Raw genomic sequence first — 24107 nt, 5'->3', positions numbered from 1 at the left:
GTTCACACCACGATCCTGTACACTGACACTGTTCACACCAGGTGACTGCACACTGACACTGTTCACACCAGGTTCCTGCACACTGACTCTGTTCACACCACGATCCTGTACACTGACATTGTTCACACGAGGTTCCTGCACACTGACTCTGTTCACACCACGATCCTGTACACTGACACTGTTCACACCAGGAGCCTGTACATTGACTCTGTTCACACCAGGTTTCTGCAGACTGACTCTGTTCATACCAGGTTCCTGCACACTGACTCTGTACACACCAGGAGCCTGTACACTGACACTGTTCACACCAGGATCCTGCACACTGACTTTGTTCACACCAGGTTCCTGTACACTGACACTGTTCACACCAGGTGCCTGCACACTGACTCTGTTCACACCAGGTTCCTGCACACTGACACTGTTCACACCAGGATCCTGCACACTGACTTTGTTCACACCAGGTTCCTGCACACTGACTTTGTTCACACCAGGTTCCTGTACACTGACACTGTTCACACCAGGTGCCTGCACACTGACTCTGTTCACACCAGGAGCCTGCACACTGACTCTGTTCACACCAGGTTCCTGCACACTGACTCTGTACACACCAGGAGCCTGCACACTGACACTGTTCACACCAGGATCCTGTACACTGACAGACCAGGTGCCTATACACTGACTATTTTCACACCAGGTTCCTGCACACTGACTCTGTTCACACCAGGAGCCTGCACACTGACTCTGTTCACACCAGGTTCCTGCAGACTGACTCTGTTCATACCAGGTTCCTGCACACTAACTCTGTACACACCAGGAGCCTGTACACTGACACTGTTCACACCAGGATCCTGTACACTGACAGACCAGGTGCCTGTACACTGACTATTTTCACACCAGGTTCCTGCACACTGACTCTGTTCACACCAGGATCCTGCACACTGACTCCGTTCACACCAGGTTCCTGCACACTGACTCTGTTCACACCACGATCCTGTACACTGACACTGTTCACACCAGGTTCCTGCACACTGACTCTGTTCACACCACGATCCTGTACACTGACACTGTTCACACCAGGAGCCTGCACACTGACTCTGTTCACACCAGGTTTCTGCAGACTGACTCTGTTCATACCAGGTTCCTGCACACTGACTCTGTTCACACCAGGAGCCTGTACACTGACACTGTTCACACCAGGATCCTGCACACTGACTTTGTTCACACCAGGTTCCTGTACACTGATACTGTTCACACCAGGTTCCTGCACACTGACACTGTTCACACCAGGATCCTGCACACTGACTTTGTTCACACCAGGTTCCTGCACACTGACTTTGTTCACACCAGGTTCCTGTACACTGACACTGTTCACACCAGGTGCCTGCTCACTGACTTTGTTCACACCAGGTTCCTGCACACTGACTCTGTTCACACCAGGTTCCTGCACACTGACATTGTTCACATCGGGTGCCTGCACCCTGACACTATTCACACCAGATCCTGCACACTGACTTTGTTCACACCAGGTTCCTGCACACTGACTCTGTTCACATCAGGTTCCTGCACACTGACTCTGTTCACACCACTATCCTGTACACTGATACTGTTCACACCAGGAGCCTGTACATTGACTCTGTTCACACCAGGTTCCTGCACACTGACTCTGTACACACCAGGAGCCTGCACACTGACACTATTCACACCAGATCCTGCACACTGACTTTGTTCACACCAGGTTCCTGTACACTGACACTGTTCACACCAGGTTCCTGCACACTGACTGTTCACACCAGGTTCCTGTACACTGACACTGTTCACACCAGGTGCCTGCTCACTGACTTTGTTCACACCAGGTTCCTGTACACTGACACTGTTCACACCAGGTTCCTGCACACTGACTCTGTTCACACCAGGATCCTGCACACTGACACTGTTCACATCGGGTGCCTGCACACTGACACTATTCACACCAGGATCCTGCACACTGACTTTGTTCACACCAGGTTCCTGCACACTGACACTGTTCACATCAGGTTCCTGCACACTGACTCTGTTCACACCACGATCCTGTACACTGACACTGTTCACACCAGGAGCCTGTACATTGACTCTGTTCACACCAGGTTCCTGCACACTGACTCTGTACACACCAGGTGCCTGCACACTGACACTATTCACACCAGATCCTGCACACTGACTTTGTTCACACCAGGTTCCTGTACACTGACACTGTTCACACCAGGTTCCTGCACACTGACTCTGTTCACTCCAAGTTCCTGTACACTGACACTGTTCACACCAGGTGCCTGCACACTGACTCTGTTCACACCAGGTTCCTTCACACTGACTCTGTTCACACCGGGTTCCTGCACACTGACAATGTTCACATCGGGTGCCTGCACACTGACACTGTTCACACCAGGTGCCTGCACACTGACTCTGTTCACACCAGGTTCCTGTACACTGACACTGTTCACACCAGGTTCCTGGACACTGACTCTGTTCACACCACGATCCTGTACACTGATTCTGTTCACACCAGGAGCCTGTACACTGACTCTGTTCACACCAGGAGCCTGCACACTGACTCTGTACACACCAGGAGCCTGTACACTGACACTGTTCACACCAGGATCCTGTACACTGACAGACCAGGTGCCTATACACTGACTATTTTCACACCAGGTTCCTGCACACTGACTCTGTTCACACCAGGAGCCTGCACACTGACTCTGTTCACACCAGGTTCCTGCAGACTGACTCTGTTCATACCAGGTTCCTGCACACTAACTCTGTACACACCAGGAGCCTGTACACTGACACTGTTCACACCAGGATCCTGTACACTGACAGACCAGGTGCCTGTACACTGACTATTTTCACACCAGGTTCCTGCACACTGACTCTGTTCACACCAGGATCCTGCACACTGACTCCGTTCACACCAGGTTCCTGCACACTGACTCTGTTCACACCAGGATCCAGTACAATACTTTGTTCACACCAGGTTTCCTGCACACTGACTCGGTTCACACCAGGATCCTGTACACTGATTCTGTTCACACCAGAATCCTGTACACTGACTCTGTTCACACCAGGTGCCTGCACACTGACTCTGTTCACACCAGGTGCTTGCACACTGACTCTTTTCACACCATGTTCCTGCACACACGCTCTGTTCACACCAATATCCTGTAAATTGACACTGTTCACACCAGGATCCTGTACACTGACTCTGTTCACACCAGGTGCTTGCACACTGACTCTTTTCACACTAGGTTCCTGCACACTGGCTCTGTTCACACCAAGATCCTGTAAACTGACACTGTTCACACCAGGATCCTGTACACTGACACTGTTCACACCAGGAGCCTGCATACTGACTCCATTCACACCAGGTTCCTGCACACTGACTCTGTTCACACCAGGATCCTGTACACTGACACTGTTCACACCAGGTGCCTGCACACTGACTCTGTTCACACCAGGTTCCTGTACACTGACACTATTCACACCAGGTTCCTGCACACTGACTCTGTTCACGGCAGGTTCCTGTACACTGACTCGGTTCACACCAGGATCCTGCACACTGACTCTGTTCACACCCGGATCCTGTACACTGACACTGTTCCCACCAGGTGCCGGCACGCTGAGTCTGTTCACACCAGGATCCTGTACACTGACACTGTTCACACCAGGTTCCTGCACACTGACTCGGTTCACACCAGGATCCTGTACACTGACTCTGTTCACACCAGATCCTGCACACTGACACTGTTCACACCAGATCCTGCACACTGACTCTGTTCACACCAGATCCTGCACACTGACACTGTTCACACCAGATCCTGCACACTGACTCTGTTCACACCAGGAGCCTGCACACTTGTCACTGTTCACACCAGGTGTCTGCACACTGACTCTGTTCACACCAGGATCCTGCACACTTGTCACTGTTCACACCAGGTGCCTGTACACTGACTCTATTCACACCAGATCCTGCACACTGACTCTGTTCCCACCAGCTGCGTGCACACTGACTCTGTTCACACCAGGTGCCTGCACACTGACACTGTTCACACCAGGAGCCTGCACACTGACTCTGTTCACACTACATCCTGCATACTGACTCTGTTCACACCAGGTCCCTGCACACTGACACTGTTCACACTAGATCCTGTACACTGACTCTTTTCACACCAGGATCTTGCACACTGACTGTTCACACCAGGTGCCTGTACACTGACTCTGTTCACACTCACATCCTGCACACTGACTGTTCACACTAGGAGTGCGCACGCTCACTCTGTTCACACTCTGAGCCTATTTCTCATTAGGACTCTGTTCACATTAGGACACTGCACATTAACTCTTTTCACACCAGGAGCCTGTTCACTATCCCTGATTACACTAGAGGCGTGCACACTGACCTTGTTGATGTTAATGGCCTGTGCACTGCCTTGATCACTCTAAGGGCTGCAGCACTGATCTTGCTCAAAATCGTTGTGGGAACGCTGATGAAATTGAAGTCGAGATAACGCAACCGTGGGGAATGGTGGATGTTTGGTTTGGGTGGACGAGGTTTATCAGCTTGGGTGGAAAGGGACATGTTTGATACAAACTGCGGTCAGTTTTGGGAGGAAATAGTGATTACAAATCCCCTGGTGGGTTTCCGCTACAGTGTAGGTGTACGCAAGACAAAATGGTGCCAAGTGATGAATCGCCAAAGCAAGGGACGGTCATTTGAAATCTGGCTGGTCACACAAAGTCCACTCGGAGGTTTTCTGACCTTTGGTGCAATCAGGCTGGCCTATAATGCAACTGGAGCAACTCTGTGACCTGCAGCCATTCGAACAGACATCCTCCTGGATGGACCTCTCTATTGGATTGTCTAGTCTCCGGCTTCCTGCCCATCCTGGCCAGCCTTTCTGAAAATTAATCGTGGCAGGGTCATTTTAACCAAACAGGTCCCATTTCCAGGCAGCTAGCAGCCTGTCATTGGCCCTTTCGGGCAGCTGAAACAGCTCAATGAACCAGCCTCACTTTAACATCCAAGAGCAGCTCATTGGGAGTAATCACCTCACTGTTGGGGGCCATCTTATCAACCTACATTTCCTGAACTTATGGCCATACTGTGAACTGTATATACAGTTGGCTCAGCCTGTTAATGATCCTTTGAGCCTCAGATTAAATATAGTGGACTTTGAATAACTTTGGCCTTATCTTTATTTGCTGGCATCCTGGAAATATCCAGTGACGTCTCCTGTGACTGACCTCTCCCACACTTGCTCTCTCTCTCTTTCTCTGTCTGTCTCACCTCAGGTTGCCTGTATGCAGTTCATTAACATTGTAGTCCATTCGGTTGAGGACATGAACTTCCGGGTCCATCTCCAGTTTGAGTTCACCATGCTGGGACTGGACGAGTATCTTAAGGTAAGAGAGCGCTAACCAATGACTGGACATTGTGTTAGATGTGCTACGGTAAAGCCTTCACCGATTCGCAAATGGTACACGTGGCTACCTGGCTTCACAAGAAATACTGAGATTTCAAAGAAATGAAGCTCACTAGGTAAAGATCTCAGACTCAGAGCCAAATAAAAACAACTAGATTTTAAGAACAGAAGCCTCCTATTTGTGTTCATTAGGTCTGTATCTAAATTATCCTTAAACCAAAGGAACCCCTGCAAATGTAATTTCAAAACATTTGTTCCCTTTCCTTCAGAATTGTTTCTAACAGCCAGCCCTAGAAATGTAAGAAGATATATGATCAGAAAATGCTCATTAACATGATGGGCCAAATGGCCTGTTTCTGCTGCTACATTTTATGGTCTTCAGTTATCTAGCTCACAGCTCAATGAGTTCAGAATGGAAGACTATATGGGCTTTATAGGCCAGAGTGATTATTGTTTTACTCCATAGAGTACAAATTTACATCCCATTCAAATGCTTAAAACTGGTGCAAAACTCCTGTTTGCCTTGTTCCAGGACAAACATTCCCACAAGTTAAAATACCACGTAAAAGAATGTGGTACAAACATGGGAACAGTGCCCACTCTTCAATCTTGTTTCCTCTTTGTGGTGTTCAATGCTAAAATATCATGTATTGTTTGCAGAAACTGAAGTCATCTGAAAGTGAGAGGTTACAGGTGCAGATCCAGGCCTACCTGGATAATGTGTTTGATGTTGGCGCACTGTTGGAAGATGCAGAGACCAAGAACGCAGTGTTGGAACATGTTGAAGAACTCCAGGAACAAGTGGCACAGGTAGTAGGCATTCTGCCTCAGTGAAAGGGAGAGGGAGGGTTGGCATTGGCAGTGGAGGGGTGTAACATCTGCTGCAGCCACGAGGCATAAAGAGGGTGACACAGGCACATTCATATGAAATAACTCCACAGAGGCCGGTATGCAGTCACCAAGTCACCCTTTATTTCAATGTGGAAAGTCCTTGACACAGATCCAGTTCCTTGATTGGACCAGATTAACAGCCCCAGTTGGGGAACTCCTACTCTGTAAGGTCCACCTGGCTAACCTTGTGACAATCACTACATCATACACAGTTGCATGTGCACACACAGACACACATTCTCACACACGCAATCTCTGCCTGACACAAGTCCATATGAATGCACACATTGTCTCTCTCACGCACATCCTCACACCAACTCACAGGCACACACATTCACTCACAACACACTGTCCATACACAGTCACATACTATTCCTTACACTCACACTTGTATAATCACACACTCTTGTACAAATGCACAATACTATGCACACTCTCACACTCTCTCCTTCTCATACTCTCTCCTTCTCACACTCTCTCCTTCTCACACTCTCTCATGTGTAACTTCACAAGCTGTCATATCAACACAGTCTCCCATGCTCACGCACACTCTCCTCACACTCTCACTCTCTCTCATGTCTAAGCTCACACTCTCTTGTACAGGCACAGTCTCCAATATACACTCACACACTCTCTTCCGCATATTCACACACACTTCCATACACAATCATGCACTCTCTCACACAGGCATTTTCTCACACATCCAGATCCATACTCACACTGTCTCACTCACACAGAATGTCAATGACACCACAGTTTTCTCCTGCCATTGGCTTTTAGTGGTCACCCTAGCATTGTAAGCCACTCTGTTCAGTCGTGAGGGCTGATGCCAGCCTTTCACAGAGATCAGCGTAGCTCCACAGACAGAGTGGGCAAGGTAGTGACACCCCCAGTGAGGAACTGCACTTGTAGGCGTTGTTCTAATGTTGGCAGTATGAGTAAAGATGAATCTGACGCCGAGTGAATTAGTTTCAATCACAGATCACTTCCCCTTTCTGCAAACGGATATCCAAACGATCCTGGAGTAGTCAGATATTTGCTTCACGATTGGGGTTTGAACACTCACAGAAGGTGTAAATTTGAACAAAGCAATATTTTACATCCACACCTTGACAATTTGACTGTTATAGATGTTATACAGAAGTTAACACACACAGAATTCCATTTACCTCAATCATGGAAAGCAATGGTTGACCCCCATCTTTCTACCTCGATGCTGGTGAAGAGAAGTTGGTGAAGGAATGTAAATGCACGACCTAGCTTCCAATCTAACCTCGGTGGAGACGGGGAGGTTGGAAGCTGTTCCTCACCTGCCAAGGAAGAGCTTGATGAGAAAGGTGGAGTGATGCCCTGAAGCCACAATGTCACTGCCCAAGTTCAGGAAGAGGGCCGCAGAGCTCAGTGTTTGCTTTAGCCCCCAGTTTCTCTGCAGCGTTGTGGTGCCCAGGGCTATCAACACAAACATGCTTGTCTCACAATCCCAGTGGGTACACACTGATCACTATCCCAAGCTCATCAGGTCAGATGAAGGGATTCTTATTGACGACAAGGGGCAGCTGGGTGGCAAACTGGGTTGAAAGGATTTGATTATGAGGCAAAAGGCCCGCATTCCCCTGAGTGTAGAAGATAAAGGAGTGATCTCATTTAGACATTCAGATGGGAAAGCTGAAGAAGACTTCAGAAAGGTGGGCCGTGAGCAAACCCTTAATAATTTGGAGGTACAGGCTCAATGGGCTGAAGGATTTCTTCTGTACTCTCTGACCTGCCTAGGCCTTAACAGTGTAGAGATGTTCAGAGGCCTGCACCAACCCCAGACCTTCATGAAATATTCAGACGCCTAACACATCTGTTGCGCGCACACACACACACAGACACACACACACACTCACCAGGTCTTACCCGTCCTGGTGCTGAAGCTTCGGAATCCCTCAGGCGTCCCTGAGGAGTTCCTGCAACTGTGCACTGAGTGGGTCTCGGTGAAGGACGGCATCCTTTCCCTAGCGGGGGGAAGGTAGAGGAAGCAAATTCCAAAGCTGCTTTGCTGGTGGAAGGAGTGTGCCTGAATCATGGAATCACACAGTGCACAAGGAGACCCTTCACCCCATTGTTGGAGATACTGACTCTTTGTAAGAGTGATTCACTAAGTCCCCTTGAGCCCATTCTTCTCCGGTAGCCCTGCAATTCTTCCATTCGCGGTATACTATAGATTCAGATTCCTTTCAGGCAGTGTCGAGGAATGTGGTCCATTCTATTACTTTAGTCTTACATTCTGGGTGAGTGAGGACTGAGGGAAGGGAATTGTTAAGTGACATCCTCACAATTTTGGGCATCGGGCCTGTGTTTTCCTGTTTGTAATTTGATTTCCATCTCTTGTGCCTTTGCGTTGTTCAGTTGACAGAGAAGCTACAAGAGGCTGAAAATGATTCCATGACGAAAATAGCAGCGTTGGAGAAACAGCTGATACAATCGCATAAAGAGGTGGAGAGTCTCAAGGTAAAAGGTGCTGGGTGTGAGTGAAGGTGTGAGCTGTATGTCTGCATTGTCTTTGCGGACCAGGGTCGACATGTTACCATGAGGCCAGAGTGAAATGGGGAGGCTGAGCAAGCGTGGCTAACTTGGGCAGAGGGGTAGGGGGCATTAAAAGCAAATTACAGGGCTATGGGCTGGGAAAATGTGTGGTGTGCACTATGAGACAAAGAACAAAAAAATGCTGTCTGAAGCCAAAGTTCAAAATTTCACAGCATAACCCCAAGTTTAACTCTTGACAATAAAAAAAGTGCAGAAGCTGGAAATCAGAAACAGAAATTGCTAAAAAAAACTCAGCAGGTCTGACAGAGAGAAAGCAGAGCTAACGTTCTGGGTCTAGCAAGCCTTCTTCAGAACAGAGAGTCACCGGATCTGAAATTTTAACCCTGCTTTCTCTCCTCTGATGCTGCCAGACCTGCTGAGTTTCTCTAGTAGTTTCTGTTCTTGATTACTTCTTGCCTGCCTATTAGTAACAGGGCTGAAAATGTGTTGCTGGAAAAGCGCAGCAGGTCAGGCAGCATCCAGGGAACAGGTGAATCGACATTTCGGGCACAAGCCCTTCTTCAGGAATTCCTGAAGAAGGGCTTGTGCCCGAAACGTCGATTCTCCTGTTCCCTGGATGCTGCCTGACCTGCTGCGCTTTTCCAGCAACACATTTTCAGCTCTGATCTCCAGCATCTGCAGACCTCACTTTCTCCTATTGGTAACAGGGCCTTAGGAACAGTTAAATGAAAGGCATTTCACTCAGTCATCACTCACCTTTGCCTGATGTTCACCTGAGCAAGGAAACAGGCACTTTTGCGAAATAGGGTGATGGAATCCAGACGTGAGTGTAACATTATTCAGCAAAGAGACAGTGGGAGCATCCCTCTGTCAGGCCTGGCCTGCCTGAGGGAGAACTGAGGGCCATACGTGGGGGAAGCCTTGACTGGCCTTTGCCCCAGACTGTAGCGGCCTGAGCAGCTCTGCTGGACCTCACCTCCCTACCTCTGCTCCTCCCGCACTGAGCGAGAGGATTCAATCCTGCAGAATTCTGGACTGCTTTGAGCAGGACTGCAGAAGCATTTCAGGTGGATCTTTGGGGCTACCTGGCCATGCAAAACTCAGACTCCACACAGATTGATCTACTTTGGGGCTTTCTGTCTACCCATCAACCCTCCCACCCCACCCAACCCCATGACTCTTTGAAATCTGGATCAAAACTCAGTAAACTCTGTCCATATGATGAAGATCGAAGCCAACTCATGGGCAAAAATATCAAAGAATGGAGGAGAGACACTGTGCTCAACTAACAGCCAGTGGGATCAGAAAACTCAGCACAAACTTTCAATTGAAGCTGATTTAGTACTGTGCTGGTAGTGAGGTATGAGATACACTGGTAACGTCCTTCCCTCTCAGCCAGAAGTCCCACCTCAGGGCACAATGGCTTTGGGGAGTGTCGCAATCTAGCCGCGCAGTGGTAGATTATCGATCTGCAAATCCTCACGATACATAGCGAGGGCGAGAGGTTCATTCTCAGTAGGAATAGTGTGGCAGTTACAATGCAACAACCTTCCCATCTTCGAGAGACCACATGCTGTGCCAACCTCAGTCCAGGGGACTGGCACGAGTGTGGGGCATTTAGCAACTGGGCAGAGTAAGAGACGCATGTGTCTTTACATTTAGGAAACTGTTTTCTGGCCCTCTCCCCATATGAAAATTTTACCATTCTTTATCAAGCCTTCCTCTTGCGGTATTGGGTTGTGTGGACAGAGGGAGTGAGTTTGACTTTTACTGTAAGGTTTCCTCCCTGACAGGAGAACTTCAGTGAATCTACAACAAAGCTGCAGACTCTGCACGCACAGATCAGAGACAGAGAGCGGGTGATCCAACAGCACATGACTTTGGAGCAGAAACTCATCCAACTGGAGAAACAGGGGAAGATCAAACTCCAGAGAGGGGACAACGGAGATCTGGACATAGAAATCATTCCAGTGGTGGTACACCAGACTGTTGTAACTACGTCACCAGAAACTGAGCCCAGACCCAGCAAAGGTACCACCTTAAACCATCACCCAAGTCCTTGTCCCTCATTCCCATTCCCCGGTAGGTTCAACGCTTCACATTGATCCAGCCTTCAGGCCATTGGTCTGAATCTTCCCAAATCTTTGAATGATGTCCATGATAAGAAGCTGAACTTGTTCTCATTGGAGAAAAGATGGTTCAGGTCGGGGATGGGGGAGGTCAGGAAGCAAGACTTTTATTTTGTCAAATGGATATGCAAAAGGATCATAAAATACTGGAAAATCTCAGCAGGTCAGGCAACATGCAGGTACAGAAACAGAGTTAACATTTCAGTTTGATGACCTTTCACCAGAATTGAAGAGAAACAGAAAATTCAGAATGTTTAAGCTATGACAAGTGGAAGGAGAAAATCTGCAATAGGCTCGGGATTATGCAGAAAGCTGAATTTGGGGTACGGAGTTCCGGGTTTACAGCCCTCTGTTCAAAGCCTCTTTGAAGATGAGAAACCTCTTATTTTTTTTAAGGCAATGGCCACCAATTTGGCGCCAGAGTGAGGTCTACTTTCCTGATTTCCCACCTCCTTTCCCAGCCACCGAACCCTAATCGGATGATTCACAGGTCTCTATGCTTATTAAGATGCCCGAGCTTGGGAAAATCCTGCTCTTTTCCATGAGTACAGCAGTAACAGTGGAACATCGACCTTCAATGGCTCCTGCTTCCTGAGTCCCATTGCCAATGGGAAAGAGGCAATAGTGCTGAGCGGTGGCAGACATTTGGTGGCTGGAGGCAACATCTGGGTCTCAGGAGAGAAATGGCCCCCAGACGTTAGTCAAAGCCTGGCTGAGAAAAGGGGACTTGTCTTTTTACACTTAACATTAAACTCCACCTCCTTGTGGCTGTCCCTCCTCGCCAACTTAAAACAAAAATGCTTCAGACATAATAGGTCAAATGGCCTCCTTCCACATCATTAAAAATCTGTGATTTTATGATTCATCTTGTTGGAATGTGGCGAGATCTGAGAGGCAGAATTGAGCTGCTCATTCCCACGTGGTGAGAGAGCTCACGATGGAGCATCTCTATCTCTGACCAAGCAGGAGATGCTTAGCTGGGAACAGTATCCCCAATCGGACAGATTTAAGGCTCAGCATTAAATGTTGTTTCTCTGCTTTCTCCGACAGATGTTCCCCCAACCCCGACCATCACCGAGAACGCTGCTGAAGTTACCAGGCCGAGTGCCCGTCCTTCTCCAGAACCATCGCCAAAGAGTCTCAGTGTCCCCCCACCCCCTCCCCCGCTACTCGCCCTGGCCGAGACTGATGGTACGCCACCAGCGGTTGTACAAGCTCCTCCTCCACCACCACCACCACCACCACCTCCTCCACCCCTGGGTGCTAGCATTCCTCCACCACCCCCGCCCCCAGGAGCACCCCCACCCCCAGGAGCACCCCCACCCCCAGGAGCACCACCGCCCCCAGGAGCACCACCACCCCCTCCTGGAGGCCCTGATGCCATGTGTATTTCAACAACAACAGGTAAGGGTCATGAGAACGCTGCTGAGGTTGGTTTCGGCAGAACATAGATCATGTACGCGTGTGAGTGTGTGGGAGTTTGTGTGAGTGTGTGAGAGTTTGTGTGGGTGTGTGAGAGTTTGTGTGGGTGTGTGGGAGTTTGTGTGTGCATGTGTGTATTTGTGATGTTGGAGTGAAAGTGCATTCCCTATTTGTTGGTCTTTGTCAGAAATTTCTTCACCCAGGCAGTGGGTGAGCCTGTAGTTTAGGCCAAAACATTAAATGTTTTCAGAAAGAAGTTAGACAGAAGTGTTAGGGCGAAAAGGATCAAAGGATATGGGGAGAAAACGGAACAGGGGACTGAGTTGGATGATCAGCCATTATAATATCGAATGGCTCAAAGCGCAGGCCATTCCTGCTCCCATTTTTCAGACTGAGGGGTCTTTTCTCTCCCACATTGTGATCATCGTATAGTTATCAAGTGAAGGAGCAAAGATTCTTCATTTGTTAATGGTTATAGAACAGGAGCAGTTTGTCCCTTTGCGCCTCAGGGGTACACTCAGCCAACAGTCTCCATTATTTTAACCACGTCTATGTCTCCTGTCCAAGGGCAGGTCTGAAAAGTTGGGAACAAGTTGCCATTTTGGCCATTGTGGGTACAGTGGAGTGGCTTGCTGAGCTGCTTTTGAGAGAGTTCAAGATCCAGTGATCACAGTCAGATTGAACGCTGGCAGAATCAAGGCAGCATGTGGCTTCTAGCCAGAGAGTTTTCAATGGATGCTCCATGCATTACCATGACATCCAGGGTGATCAGTCAGGGGAAGGATTGGGGGAACACGACTATGTAGGAGCCCCAGACTGGGGGTGGAAGCAAGAAAGGGTTTATTACTGCAAAGGCTATGGAAGCAGGATGCATTATTGACAGGCCCAAAGGGGCAGGAGCATTGAGGTCATAAGGATGAGAATGGGCCTTCCCATCATGCCTTTGCTACAGTCCCTCTTCCTCAGATATATCCCGATCCATCCTATTGACACCAGAGGTTCCAGCCTCATGCATAGGCAGAAAAAGACAGAGAGAAAGAACCAAGGGAAAATGGCCTTCTGCCCAGATGAAAAAAAACATGAATGACTTGTGAATGATTTGTGTTGGCCTGGCACAGCTTGCTTCCACAAAATGAAGCTCTGAAACTACTAGTACATTCATTTCCAAACATTAATGGTTCTTTCTGTCTGAGTGGGAAGGTCAGGCTCATGATCCAAGATGGAAAGCTAAATTCCAGGAGCATCCTGGAAAATCCAGGATGATTGGTCACCCTGATATCTGGTGAAAAACTGGCAGCACAGGTATAGTTTTGTGACATCTAATTGTATACATTCCAAAGTTATTCCAGCACAACTCAGAGTAAGTGTATGTTTCACTGGAGTAGATCTCTCCCACAATCTAATGTTCAGCCTCTTGGGTTTGTTTTCTGGTTTGCTGAACTTATTGTATCTGTCAAATCTGCCTCTTGTAAAAATACAGTTACTGTTTAGTTTTTACCGCAAGTGGTGATGTTTGGCCCAACAGTTTTGCTTTCAATGTTTTAATTTATCATAACAAATTCACTTTCTCCTTTGAGGATGAGTTTCAATGGTCCTGTTACATCTGAAGCTGAAAGAACAAGCCCTAGCAGTTACAGCTTTAACTTTAACAAAGTTTAATGGAGGCTTCTTCTTGCTATGGCCTACTATAATGCCCAGTTCAGGTGAACTCCCACCACTTTGTAATGGAGATTGTTCCTTCGGTTTCTCATCTAGATGTGAACAGTTCCGAATACTCAAGACATGGTAGTCCCTTGAGCTTCAATGGATGTTGTTGCTTTCCATCACTGATCGTCTGCCACTCTTGCTACTGAGGCACAAACAGTTTAAAGCAATTAGTGGAGTAGGCCGCAGGTCTCAACTTGACGGTCACTCTCCTAAATGGCTGCTTTAAGGAACTTTTGAGAAAATGGCCTTGTGTTGATTTGGGGTTTGCAATGGCCAAATGTCAGTGCATTTGTGCAGTCTATGAGGTAAAAATAGTTCAGTGTTTCTGGCTGCAGTCCTAAGGTTTGAATATAAATAGAGTGAGGGTATGATGCTGGAGTTCAAGCCACCTAACAACACTTACACAGTGGATGAATTCTCTGTGTTACACTCTACCCTTGACGCTCTACCTCAGGTTTATCCAGTAGCACTACAGCCCTCTCTTAAGGACCCACGAAGGACTCATGATATCATGTGCTGCATGTGTCAGTGATAGAATTATAAAGGGGAATCCCCAGCTCTGAACCAAAACAATAATATTAAAAAAACAATCAAGTTGTGTTGTCTTTTAAAATTATGAACAAACTCATCAATTTTACACAGGCTGTACCTGAAGAATCAGAAAAAAAAAGCTGAATTTAGAAGCACAGACGTAAAGATCATCATCTCACAAAGCTAACACTGATACACTTCAGTTATTGCATACATTTTAAACCAAGTTATATGTGGCATTAGAACAGAAACATTAGTATGCTACTCTTGAAGTCCCTCTGCCTGTGGTTTTTAGTGGAAAGGGGTTTGTGCCTTTGTGAAGCTGACAGTTCAAGAGCATTTCATACAAGCCTGTTAATGCATCCTTACTAAAAGCAATCATTTTCTTTCAACCTATTTGAAACTGAGGAGCTTTTCTGACATTCCATCGTGCACTGCTGTTGATGGTTTCATGCATTCCAGTTTAAATTCTTCTTTTTTCCATTCTCTGCCCAAAGACAGATCCGAGCCTCAGTGCTATGACCTCCAACCGCTGGAAGGTAAGGAGGCAGGTCCCAAACATACCCCATCCAGAAGGGGCATCAAACTGCATAAGGTTGACACTAATCTAGACTGAACTGTGGGTCCAGCTGACTGAGCTCAAAGCCCCCCAGCCCCATCTCTCTGAGTTGCTGTGGAGATATGTATTTTTATGTGTTGTAGCCTGGAACAATGGGTAACAAAGGTAGAGGCTCAAATATCTTCCAATAACATGTTGATGAGGAATCTCTCCGGTTCTAACCGCCTGTCCCTGGCAGGTGGAGGAACGATTTCCAAGTTGACACCCAACCTGTGTGGCCAGGTTTTGAATGGGCCATCCACAGGCATTGTGTCCTATCTTTCAAGATCAAACCAAGAGCTTTTTTTCTCTGCTTCCAACTCCGATATCATTGTTGTTGGCATCCTATCATCTACGTAAGATAATAGGCAAGAACCAAGCCTAAACCTAGCCCTAATCCTAACCCTTCCATCTACATAAAACAAGAAGCAGGAACCAAGTCTAACCCTAATCTTAACACTAACCCTAATCCTACACCTAATCCTAATTTTAACACTAATCCTAAATCTAAAACCAACCCTAATTCTAACGCTAACCCTAATCATAAACACTAAACATAACAGTAACGCTAAACTAGCCCTAACACTAACCTGAACACTAACAGTAACAAACCTCAATGTAATTCTTAACACAAATGCTAATCCTAACCCTAATCCTAACCTTAATGCAAATCAAATCCTAACACTAACCCTCACCCTTCCATCTACATCAAACAAGAGGCAGACAGCAAATCTAACCTTAACCTTAATCCTAAACCTAATCCGAAGCCCATCTCTAACTTCTACATCAGACAAGAGGCAGGAAGCAAGTCAAACCCTAATCGTAACCCTAACCTGAAGCCTAACCTGAAACCTAACCCTAATCCTAACCCTAATACTCACTCTAACTCTAAACATAACACTAACCCTAACCCTAATCTTATCACCAAACCTAACCCTGACACTAAACCTAACTGTAAGCCTAATGCTAATCCTAACCCTAACCCTAATCCTAACTTCATCACAAACCAAATCGACTGGGAATGTGATAACTTCATATGGTGCAGGTGCCTGAAGGTACCACAAGAACCATATATGAAGTCACTTTCACATGTTGTCATGGATATTGTGTTCAATCTGTTGCTAGGCTACTGCAACAACTGATCATCATGATGGTGTGGGCCCACAGGTGATGTCTGAGATGAGGAGAAATATCTTCTCATATCTGAGGTGGAAAGTGGAGAGCCGGTGGAATTCTCTGTCTCAGACAGTTGAAGCCAAAACACTCAAGAAGGGGTTAGATACAGTTTGTAGAGTTAAAAGAATCAAAGGGTATGGGGAAGAAACAGGAGCAGGCGAGTAAGTTGGAAGATCAACCATGGTCATAACAAATGGCAGAGCAGGTTTGATGGGCTGAATGGCCCACTTCCGCTGCTATGCTCTACATTTCTATAAGTGAAGCTGCCTATATCGAAAAATGTAGCCAGCCTCGATGCTATGGTAACTTGCAGCATTTTCTTTGTCAAAAATCTCAACTTTCCCACAGCTTTCGTAAGAAATTTAGGAATTAAAATAACATCCAGAGTTGTGGGATCTAACTGTGACATTTGCTTGGCCAAGGTTGTTCTACAGCAGTCAATTTGTTGTATGTGTCCTTTTGCAGGTCTGAAGGTAAAGCAGCCAATCAAGACCAAGTTCCGAATGCCAATCTTGAACTGGGTCGCACTGAAACCCAATCAAATCAACGGAACTGTCTTCACTGACCTGGACGATGAGAAGCTGTTGCAGGTGAGACGTTGTTGCTGACACAGAAAGTATGTCAAAAGTTTTAAATACTTTAGCTGCAGTGACAGAATTGGAGGCGATTCACTTGGCTCTTTTGGAAGCACATTGCATCAGGAATTTCCAGGATTGAGTTGATCCCGTGTCAGGTACAGAACCCTGGAGTGATGCTGGTCTGAAATGTCAACCTTTGGGTCTGATGTTGAGTTATGATCAGGTAAAGCATGCTGGCAGGTGAGCAACAAGTTGTTCTTGGCTAGCATTTCCTACCTTCCAGAAGAACACTTGATTGCCTCACTTCCTGTTTCTAGCACAAAATGGCTGCCCCATTTTCATTGACATCACAGCAGCCACATTGAAGGTTTCTAGCACAAAATGGCTGCCCCATTTTCATTGACATCACAGCAGCCACATTGAAGGCTTCTTTCCTTTTTTTTAAAAAACAAAATTGATAGAAGTTCAATAATTACTGAAATCTAGAATTAAAATTACAATCAAATCAATTGGTTCTGCCCTTCACACTGTTCACCTGATTTCTAGGAGCTGAACATGGCCGAGTTTGAGGAGCGATTTAAAACCAAGGCTCAGGGCTCATCAGTGAATATCAACACCTTAAAAATGAAGGTCACGCAAAAGGCAGTGAGTAAGGTGACACTGATTGAGTCAAACCGAGCGAAGAATCTGGCCATTACTCTGCGGAAAGGAGGCCTGAGCTCTGATGAAATCTGCAGTGCCATTGACAAGTAAGTCTTTTTGTGATTGGTGAATGGGCAAACATTAAGTAAGTTATAGCGACAAAATGTGTTTGAATGGGTCGGAGGTGGAGCGATGGTAAGCAAGCAGTTTTTCCTTGAAACCTTTTGAGTGCTTTATAAGCAAGGCGATTTCTGCGTGCTCCTTATTCTGCAATGAATACAGAGAGCTGAATTAGGGTAAGATATTAGTTCTTGGTGTTGAAACTGGATGCGAGATCTGGTATAGCAGTGGAGAATAATATGAAGTCACAAAAACCGAACAGGGTGAGGAAGGCACTGGAAATTTGAAACTACTGCAAAGAATTCAAAGGTTTTCTTACTTCTGACCCCATTTCTGCCTCCATCCGCAGTCAAAACTCTCTCCCATCATCAATAAATATGGGATCAGCGCTTTAGGATTAAGATACAGAGATTCTTTTTCACTCAGACTTCTGAAGAGGCAGAAGTCACGCATCACCAGATTATTGTCCAACAGGTTTATTTGAAATCACAACCTGCTGTTCACCTGACAAAGGAGCAGCGCTCTGAAAGCTTGTGATTTCAAATAAACCTGTTGGACTATAACCTGGTGTCATGTGACTTGTGACATTGTCAAACCCCAGTCCAACACCGGCACCTCCACATCCCATCTATTCCAGAGGGATCTAGATGTTCAGGCAGAATGAGATGGTTGGGGTTTTGACTCCAAGTAAATCAATGGTTGTGAAGATCAGACAGAAAATGAAGGTGAGGTCAAGGATTAAATATGATCTTAGTGACTGACAGCTGGCTTTGAGGAATTGCATTGTCTACTCTTGCTCCTAGGTATTATCTTTACACATTGAGTATTGAATGGCTGAAACAAAACCAGGAGGTGAAACAAATTCAGGGGCACGTGTTAACCCACCAGCTGGCTGCAGCTCAAAATTTGTAGATGTTTGAGATTTTTACCCCACTAACCTTTCTCCCAGCATTCCTTCCAGTGGGGGGGCTTTTTGTTCAAGGTAGGCAGTCCCTTGTTGAACACCTGAAGTGTCCACTTCAAGAGCATTGACTAGTTGCAGATGTCATTCATAATATTGGTTCAGACTAGAAAATCTGAAGGTCCAGAAAGCTACAACTTACCACAATTATATAGCAGCTTTAACAACGTAAAACAGCCCCAGACACTTCACAAGCACTTTGTAAAACAGAGTGGGAGACCAATCATTGTCAGGAGATATAAGATCAGATGACCAGAGGTTTCATCAAAGCAATAGATTCAATTGATTAACAAAATATCAGGAATTTAAAATTAAGCTCATTAATAGTCTCCTTTGTCATTCCCCTTTAGATCTCCTCTCAATTTCTAAACCCTAGTGAGGAGAGGCCGAAACTGAACAATATTTCCTTACAAGACAAACCTTTTATCTCTGGATTCAATCGAGTGAACCTTTTCTAAACTGCCTCCAATACAATTACATCCTTCCTTAAGCAAGGGGACTTACTAGAATCATCAAGTCATACAGCACAGAAACAGACCTTCCAGTCCAACTCCCCCCATGCCGACCAGACATCCCAATCTGACCTCGTCTCATTTGCTAGCATTCGACCCAGGTCCCTCTAAACCTTTCCTATATATACCCATACAGATGCCTTTTAAATGTTCTAATTGTATCCGCCTCCACCACTTCCTCTAGCAGCTCTTTCCAAAAATGCATCACCCTTTGTGTAGAAAAGTTACCCCTCAGGTCCTTTTTAAATCTTTCCCCTCTGACCTTAACTCTATGTCCTCCACTTTTGAACTCCCTTATGCTGGCAAAAAAAAGACCTTGGCTATTGACCCTATCCATGCCCCTTATGATTTTATAAACCTCTGTAAGGTCACCCCCTCAACCTCTGGCACTCCAAGGAAAATGGCCCCGACCTGTTCATCTTCTCCCTATAACTCAACCCTCCAACCCCGGCAACATTCTAACAAATCTCAAGTTTCACAACATCTTTCCTCTAGAAGGGCAACCAGAATTGAATGAAGTATTCGAAAGGTTCCTCTCCAATGTTCTATCCAACCACAACTCCTATATTCAATATTCTGACCAATGAAGGCAAGCATGCCAAACACCGCCTTCACCACCATGTCTACCCACGATGCCACTTTCAAGGAACTATGCCGCTGTATCCCTAGATCTCTTTGTTTGGCAACACTCCCCAGAAATCTACCATTAACTGTGTAAGTCCTGCCCTGGTTTGCCTTACCAAAATGCAACACCTCACATCTATCTAAGTACAGCCGTAATGTTATCCCTAACCAAAAATGTCCCACCCCTCCTCTCTTGTCTCCCCTTCTATTCCTCCTTTTGCATCGATGTCCTGGAACATAAAGCTCCCCTTCCTGTCCATTCCTGAGCCATGTTTCGATACCTAATAGCTATCTGTTTCTTACCTGAATAAACAGTTCTGACCACATTTGCCCTTCCTGATAACTCATTCCAGCCCTTTCCCTTGCTCTGTGCACATAGAGAGCTTGGTACTTTGCATGTCTGAGTATTGTCCTGTACGTCTGTGGCACTATTCCTTCCTGTGACTAACATGTGCATCATTTTTCTCTCCTGCGCCACTCAGATTTGACTTGCAGTTGCTCAATCTGGATTTCATTGAGTTGTTGACTCGTTTCGTACCGACTGAGTACGAGCGGAAAGTACTGCGGCAGTATGAGGCCGATAAGAAACCACTGGAGGACCTGGGGGAAGAGGATCGCTTCATGATCAAATTCAGCAAGATTCCACGACTCACAGAACGGCTGAACATCATCATCTTCATGGGCAACTTCAATGACAGCATCCAGCTGCTGACACCGGTGAGCACTTCTGCCCCCACCCTGGGGTTCATAGGGCATCACAACAGGAGGAGGCCCTCAACCCCTGCAGCCTATTCTACTAATCAGTGAAATGGTGGCTGCTCTTTAACCTTACTCCAAATACACAACTTTGCCTCATCTCCCTTTCTGAGTTTGGTTAACAATAATCCATCAAATCCTGATGAATGGCTCTCGCCCGAAATGTCGACTCTCCTGTTCCTCGGATGCTGCCTGACCTGCTGTGCTTTTCCAGCATGCCACTCTTGACATTAATCCATCAGTCTCAGGTTTAAAATGATCAGATTGACCAACCAGCATCAACTTGTCCTGAGTTGATGACAGGTCGGCCTTTGTGAAAGAAATCTCTAAACGTCTACTGTCTATTTCCTAATTTTACTCTTGAGAAAGAGGACTCTGATTTTTAGAGCACATCCCATAACATTAGACAAATGAAAATAGTTTATCTCCATGTACTTTATCTGAATGTTGAAACATTTTAATCAAGCTGCTCCTTAACTTGATAAATTCAAGGAGTACAGTCCTAGTTTGTGTTCTGTCTCATCATAATTTAAACATTGAAATCAAGGTATTATTCTGGTAAAACGTGTTTAAGGATAGTTAGGTAACTTCACCATAGTCTGAGTCCAGTTCTCTCTTTAGAGGGAGATGACTGATATTGGGTTTAGCCTGAGGGTCATCACGCCTCAGGGAAGGGGGAAAGTTTAGAAATCAGGACCGCCATGGTAACCTCACCCAACACAGGAGTATGTTCTGCACTGTTGGCATCACACTGCATTCCAAACCAGCGTCCATCCTGTTGAGCTAACCATGTTTATTGGTCAAATGAACATTCCAACAGCCCCCAGGCAGCGGAGGAATGGAAGGTATTGAGGAACTGGGTTTCATTTGTGTCCATGTGAGGAGTCAACAAGTAGAGTAGATGACAGGAAAGTAGTGGGTATAATATGTTTGGATTTTCAGATAAGCTACAACACATTAGTCTATTTAGCACGATAAGAGCCTAGAGTGTTGAAGGTATTGGAATGGATAGACGATTGGCTAACTAACAGAAGACAGACAATTGGGATAAGCAGGGTATTTTCAAAATGGCGGGATCAATGCTGTGCCAACATTTATTTACAATCAATATCAATGACTTGGATGAAGAAAGTGAATTAACTCTTGCCAGATTTGTGGATGACACATCAGCAGGAAGTCAAGTGCTGAGTACGGATTTAGACAGGTTAAGCGAGTTGACGAAAACTTGTAGAATAGAATATAATGTTGGGAACTGCACTTTGGCAGGAAGAATAGAGGAGCTGAATGTTATTTCGTTGGAGAAAGACTGCAGAAACCTGCACCACAGGGGGATTTGAGACCCTTGTCCACAAATCACAAAAAAGCTAGTACCCAGGTTCAGCGGGGAACGAGAAAAGCAAATAGAATGTTGGCCTTTATTTCAAAGGGAATGGAGTATAAAAATAAGGTTAAAAATATATCAGGTACTAGTCAGACCACAGCTGGAATACAGTGAACAGTTTTGGTTCCTTCATCTAAAGAAAGATACTGTGATTGGATGCAATCCAGAAAAGCTTTAGACTGTCTAATGAGGAGAATTTGAGTAAGATTGAGCTTGTACCTGTTGGAATACAGAAGAATGAGAGGTAAGCTTATTCTTATATACAGGATTCTTAGTGGACTTGACAGGGTAGATGGGGGAAGGTTATTTTCTCTTGTGGAGAGTTTAGGACAAGAATAATGGGTAACAGGCTTAAGACAGATATTTAAGAATTTCTTCTCTCCGAGGCTAGTGAATCTATGGAATTCTTTGTCGCAGAGGGTTGTTGAGGCTGGGTCATTGAGTGTATTCAAGGCTGAGACAGACAGATTTTTAAAGAGAAATTGGTGGCAAAGCTCAGCAAGTCTGGCAGCATCTGTGAAGAGAAGTCAAGAGTTAATGTTTTGGGTCTGGTGACCCATCCTCAGAAAGAGTTTTATATAAAAACAAAGGGTTATTGGAACCCCTGACTGTCAGGAAATAGTCACTCCCAAATAATGTTCTGAAGCAACAAACAGCACCAATGAACTGCACAATAGAGGAAAAGTGTTGAAAGAAACTGTTGTGATTGAGCCAAGTGATGCAGAAAAGTCAAGCTGGGATAATGTACAAAAAATATAATTTATGACGTTTAAAGTGGTTTCAATAGAATGGATGGAAATCAGAGTTTCGCTCCCTACTTGAATCCTTGCAGTTGCAGCTTGAACAGATTTCCAAGGTGGGAATAAGTCCAAGTGCTTTTGACAGAAAGGAATGGGGCAGTACTGGGAAAGGACAGTGGAATCACTGACAGGGTGGGTTTGTGAAGGGTTTGTGAAGGGATTGAAGGGAGGGAGAGCCCATGCAAGATCAGAGGCAGCATAAGACATGATAAGGTGCTTATAACAATTAAAATTGTCCCCATCCTTTTTAATATCCATAACAATCAAGACGAAGCAAATTTTAGTTAGTGGTCCCATTAGGATACACGCTGAGAAAGAGTTGATAATGAAGATGATGTAACTCTATCATCGACAGTCATACACTCTCAAGGCTCTTGAGTGGAAGATGAATGGAAGAGAGGGGTAATCAGTTTTCTGTGCATCAATGTGCAAGTTTAAATAAAAAATGTTTGTTGGAACTCCTGACTGTTAGACAATAGTCACTCTCAAATAATGCAAAGGCAGAGATGTAACCATCTCAGAGAAGGGACTGTTTAGCCGAGTAGAGCAGCCTTAAAACCACAATACACACTCCCAACTCCGAGACCTCATGGCTAGCAGAATACATGGAGCAAAACAAACAGGGTTTACCTCATGGAAGCATTTCAAACCATATCCAAACAGAAAATGATATTTAATAAAAATGAAGACAGCTTTAGAATTTTTAGGAGAATTCAATTTTAAACAAATGAAAAGGTTCTTTTTGCAAAACCTCACAAAATGTTTTTAAATGAAAATACTACTGGGTCAAAATTTAAGCAACAGAAACATCTTCTTTACAAATGCTGCCATTGATTAATGATTCATAAAATGCTGAACAATCTCGCGTTTTTGCTGTCAATGAGCGTCCATGCTGCAACGTGTCTCCCTCCAAGATCTCCCTCTGAATACTCTAGGTTGTACATTTTGGTTCCAGTAGGATCGTCCGTAACTCATTGAAGTCCTTGCCCTCTCTTACAGCAACTGAACGCCATCATTGCTGCATCGATGTCCATCAAATCATCAGTGAAGCTAAAGAGAATTCTGGAGGTAAGATGGTATAGGGCTAAGCTTATACCCACGCTGGGGGATTGTTGGGAGCTTCACCAGCAGGGAAATGGAACAGACTGCAGAACACCAAAGTTGACCAGTATTTTAAGAGTCCGATGATGTATCTTCTTCTGTTGATTAATGTTAGTGTTTGAATATAAAAACAGACTTACTACTTTCACTAAGTTAAAAATCACACAACACCAGGTTATAGACCAACAGGTTTAAT

At 45.7% G+C, this 24107-nt stretch overlaps 1 protein-coding gene across 5 annotated transcripts in view; it reads left to right on the top strand.

Annotated features, from left to right (window-relative positions):
• The window catches only part of fmnl1a (formin-like 1a), a 264044-nt gene that overhangs the window by 201824 nt on the left and 38113 nt on the right, over window positions 1-24107 (top strand). For all 5 annotated transcript variants that reach the window (XR_015752517.1, XM_087977926.1, XM_087977925.1 and 2 more), the window contains 9 exons: window positions 5323-5433; window positions 6114-6263; window positions 8736-8837; window positions 10667-10904; window positions 12053-12406; window positions 16902-17026; window positions 17561-17763; window positions 20356-20590; window positions 23810-23878. Coding sequence is in view for 4 of the 5 variants with exons in the window: in XM_087977926.1 (XP_087834052.1) it covers window positions 5323-5433; window positions 6114-6263; window positions 8736-8837; window positions 10667-10904; window positions 12053-12406; window positions 16902-17026; window positions 17561-17763; window positions 20356-20590; window positions 23810-23878 (1587 nt within the window). In the remaining variant the exon portion in view is untranslated. The remainder of the gene's footprint in view (window positions 1-5322; window positions 5434-6113; window positions 6264-8735; window positions 8838-10666; window positions 10905-12052; window positions 12407-16901; window positions 17027-17560; window positions 17764-20355; window positions 20591-23809; window positions 23879-24107) is intronic.

This window comes from Chiloscyllium plagiosum, unplaced genomic scaffold (genome assembly GCF_037043375.1).
Source record: "Chiloscyllium plagiosum isolate Xiang-an unplaced genomic scaffold, Cpla_swu_hap1 HiC_scaffold_32, whole genome shotgun sequence".
Taxonomy (NCBI): Eukaryota; Metazoa; Chordata; class Chondrichthyes; order Orectolobiformes; family Hemiscylliidae; genus Chiloscyllium; species Chiloscyllium plagiosum.
Note: the sequence above shows the minus strand (reverse complement) of the source record. Positions and strands in the feature narration are given on the sequence as shown.